At 35.1% G+C, this 3,606-nt stretch overlaps 1 protein-coding gene across 1 annotated transcript; it reads left to right on the forward strand.

Moving 5' to 3' along the window:
* The first annotated feature begins 401 nt into the window (after positions 1–401).
* On the forward strand, positions 402–3,205 carry LOC134853147 (uncharacterized). The gene is made up of 2 exons (XM_063869099.1): positions 402–1,238; positions 1,737–3,205. The coding sequence occupies exons 1-2, from the start codon at positions 659–661 to the stop codon at positions 2,618–2,620; spliced, it is 1,464 nt and encodes a 487-aa protein (XP_063725169.1). The 5' UTR covers positions 402–658; the 3' UTR covers positions 2,621–3,205.
* The last annotated feature ends 401 nt before the right edge of the window (positions 3,206–3,606 follow it).

A 3,606-nucleotide genomic window follows, 5' to 3' on the forward strand; every position in this document is an offset into this window, starting at 1 on the left:
TGATGAATGACTATGGTTAAAAAAGATAAGCTATAAAACATGTAAAACGTATTTCAGCGAAAATATTTTCAGTGGCCTTGTCTGCTTTAAGTTAGCCTCAAAAATGGGTTAGCTTTTGGACACTTCGGTTTGGTGTTATTTATGAACAACGAGTATACTTTGAAAAAGCTAGACTTAGTTCACATGGTCGCAGTTTAAGCAATATGGATCATTATGTTATCTTACTGCTTTTGAGATTTTGAGCTTTTTCTCCGCTATTAAAATGACACTTTCTGATTTGGTATAAAATTTAACCGTATAAGTGCACGACTAGTTTGTTTAAAGATGAAAAAACGACTTAATCAAAGTTTAACCAGAAGTTTAAAACATAAAAACTGATTTACGTTCTGGCGTACAAAAATGGTATGGTCAGATTTGGAGTTAACATATGACAATTTTTCACAAAATGGTTTGTACTTTCAAAATTGTTGTACTCATGCTGAAAAATATAACAAAAATAAATCTTCTTTATTCTCTCTGAAAGACGCTGCAGCTTATAGATCCAATTTTAATAACTAAAACCAAATTATTCTGAAATCCAAGTTGCACATTGAACAGCTATCCGAATCGAATCAGAGCTTACATATCTTTGAAACAAATCAGCGACAACACAAAAGTCATGATGAGTGTTATCGAATTGGCTGGTTCCGCGATTAAACAGAAGGCGGGTAGAATATGTGACATTGACAAGTGGGACCCAACAGACAGAGAGAGGAAGTGGCTTCTAATATCAGGTGCAAGTGAGCCTCCAAATTATATCCAGCTGTCCGAAATGGGGGAACGTGAGGCGAGAGAAAGGCGGGACTTATTTCTTAAAGGTCAAAGTGTGGATTTCGTGAACATGGAGAGAGCTGTTGGTCATCATCTCTACAACAGAGTGCAAAATTTGCACATGAGAAAAGAAGATGTGAAATCAAGCGTTCAGAAGTTTTTCCAGCATTGCAACACTAAAAAATACAAGCCAATGCTATATTACACTGGCCATGGGGAAATGCCAACTGGAAACTGGTGTCTGGCTGACGGTACAGTTGGAATAGAAGAGATCTTTGATTGGATCCCAACTGGTATGGAACCCCCAACTATCTGCACAGACTCATGTTTCGGAGGAGTGTGGGCTAATTACTGCATTATGAAGAATGTCCCAGGATTTCACTGTCTCTCTGCGACGATAGACTACCAGGCTGCTTATGATCACACTGGTAAATTATTCTCGACCGTTGAACCATATATGCTGGCGTCAGATTGTGAAATCAATTACAGCTTAACAACAAAGCGACTATCTAATTACAACTATAGCAATGGAAAGCGATATAATATTAAGAAATGAAAATCATTCTCAAATTCAATTCAAATTCAAGTTCACCTGCTCCTTTAGTGTTTCGGATCAAAATTGTTTCGGATGATATTTTTAGACTAAGCAATCTCTAATATGTCTTTTGTCATTAAATAATTTTTTTATCCTCATGATTATACGCGCTTTACTTTTTGCATTCAGTTTTGGTATTCTGCCAAAGTATTTAAAAGTCTTTGCGAGCCCTTTGTTTACCTATGTTTAAAAGACAGCGCAAAACTTGTTCTTTAGTGATCCAGGTCAAAACCATGCTATGGTCATTTACTCACTTGTGAAGCCGTCACCTAACGTTACCTTTATTGGAAAAAAAGGCGATTCTGAGACTAATCAATTTCTTTGTGTTTAGATGGAGGAGGTGAACTGACACACTACATGACAGGCAATGAGAGTAAACTTGAAGATCAGCGACCTTCCACTGAGCCAATGTTCAGCAGAGGAACCTTCACTGAATTCTGTACAATTGAAAAATACGGCAAAACTAATTACATAGACTTCATCAGATTTTATACGTACAATAACCTACAGACTTTGATATCACAGAGTGTACATGGCAACAACATGATAGCTATATTCGATAATCACAAAAAGTTTAACACAGGGAAGAAGCAATTTTTGGTCAGCTCCTCGTTCAAAGAAGTGAAGGAACAAGTAAAAATTCACACCAAGGCAGGCATGAATATTTTCTCACTTGCAGCTGATCAGAAAACGGGAAAGTTTTACGTTTATATGATGGAAGATTTTTTTGGCAAGGCACAGTCCATTATGCAAACTGAAGACCCCGAAGATCTGTTTTTGCCTGGTCTGTCTGTGACTAGTGTCAACTGCCTCAATAAAAAATACTTTTTCGTAGTAACTGCCGGTGTGACTCAATATGAGAATAAAGAACAAGTGATATTCACAAAGAGCAACAGGTCAGATCTAGATACTGAAATTAAAAAGCAGAGGTCAGAAGGAAAAAATATTACCTCTTTTTGCATCAATCACGAGTTGAGTGAGTACCTGGTAGTGATGACTGAGATGGAAGGGTGCGAACAGGCGAGTGGATGGTTCAATACTACAACTACAGATGGATCAAGGGAGCGTAATAAATGGTCAGAACCTCATACGAGAAGAGGACTACTGTACACAATAGTGTGTAAGGATCCGTCAGATGGACAAACATTCTACGTTGTGACTTCGGATGAGGATAGAATTGGATCCAAAGTCAGAGATACATCCTTCTTCAGCTGAATGTCTGACGAGTAAAATTTATCTTAATCAATTTCTTAATTGATATTTATTTTGACCCAAAGCTACTATACCAACTGTTTATTTCAGTGAGTTAACTGCTTCATCTGCTGTGAACTAAATTCACACAATACAATAGTGAACTTTAAAACCGATCATTTCAATGATAGAACAATTTTTGCAGTGAATAGTTGTTGAAATAAAAACTGCTTTTAATTTGGAAAAAAGTGCATTGTGCAGATATTGCGCTTACTGAGTTTTTAAACGAAAGCAGAAAATATAGCAAAATTCTTAGCCCTTCTTTAAAGTATAGATTAGTTTCATTAAATTGTTTTATTAAATCGATATTTTCATCCTAGTATTTTTTCAGACAAGCAGTTTGCCTTAACTCTATAACTGTTTTTTGAAATCAATCAGAGTTTGATTTTATCCTATACAACTAGTAAAAAATACAATAATGTTTAAAAAAGCATTTGTAAACAGATTCATATTCAATCAAGCGACCAGTTTTCTTTAGCCGATACTTATAGTTCCTATCAAATTATTATGATTTAAATGATGTTTTTGATTGATCAGCAAAAAATTGTGCCTTACGATTGAAATCAATTAATACATATTTTAGCTAATCAAATGACCTAATTTTTTTTATTACATCAGAACGCTCATTGAAATTTAGTTAACCAAAATGCAGACTAAACTCAACGCTCACCATTATATTTGAAATATTGATAAATCTAAAATCATTAACATAGTGATATTCTGATCTAATTCAAATTTTACTTCAGAAACTTTTTTGATGACGTATTTCATGATCACAATTTTGTTCATAGGATTTTGCACATGGTTGATATGTTATCTTGTCTACAAAGTAAAGTTCTAAAATTTCTGGGGTACTGTCCACTACTAACACTCATAGCTTCAAAATTGTTCTCGAATTCTGGCGGTGCTCTCTCGTAGTTAGCAGGATAGAAATGGTTGTTTTGATACAC

This window comes from Symsagittifera roscoffensis, chromosome 8 (genome assembly GCF_963678635.1).
Source record: "Symsagittifera roscoffensis chromosome 8, txSymRosc1.1, whole genome shotgun sequence".
Classification (NCBI taxonomy): domain Eukaryota; kingdom Metazoa; phylum Xenacoelomorpha; order Acoela; family Convolutidae; genus Symsagittifera; species Symsagittifera roscoffensis.

Excerpts from the sequence above, each read along its gene's own strand:
- LOC134853147 (XM_063869099.1), top strand. The coding sequence starts at position 659 with ATGATGAGTGTTATCGAATTGGCTGGTTCCGCGATTAAACAGAAGGCG. Across the intron at positions 1,239-1,736 it reads GGCTGCTTATGATCACACTG|ATGGAGGAGGTGAACTGACA; the intron begins GTAAATTATTCT and ends CTTTGTGTTTAG.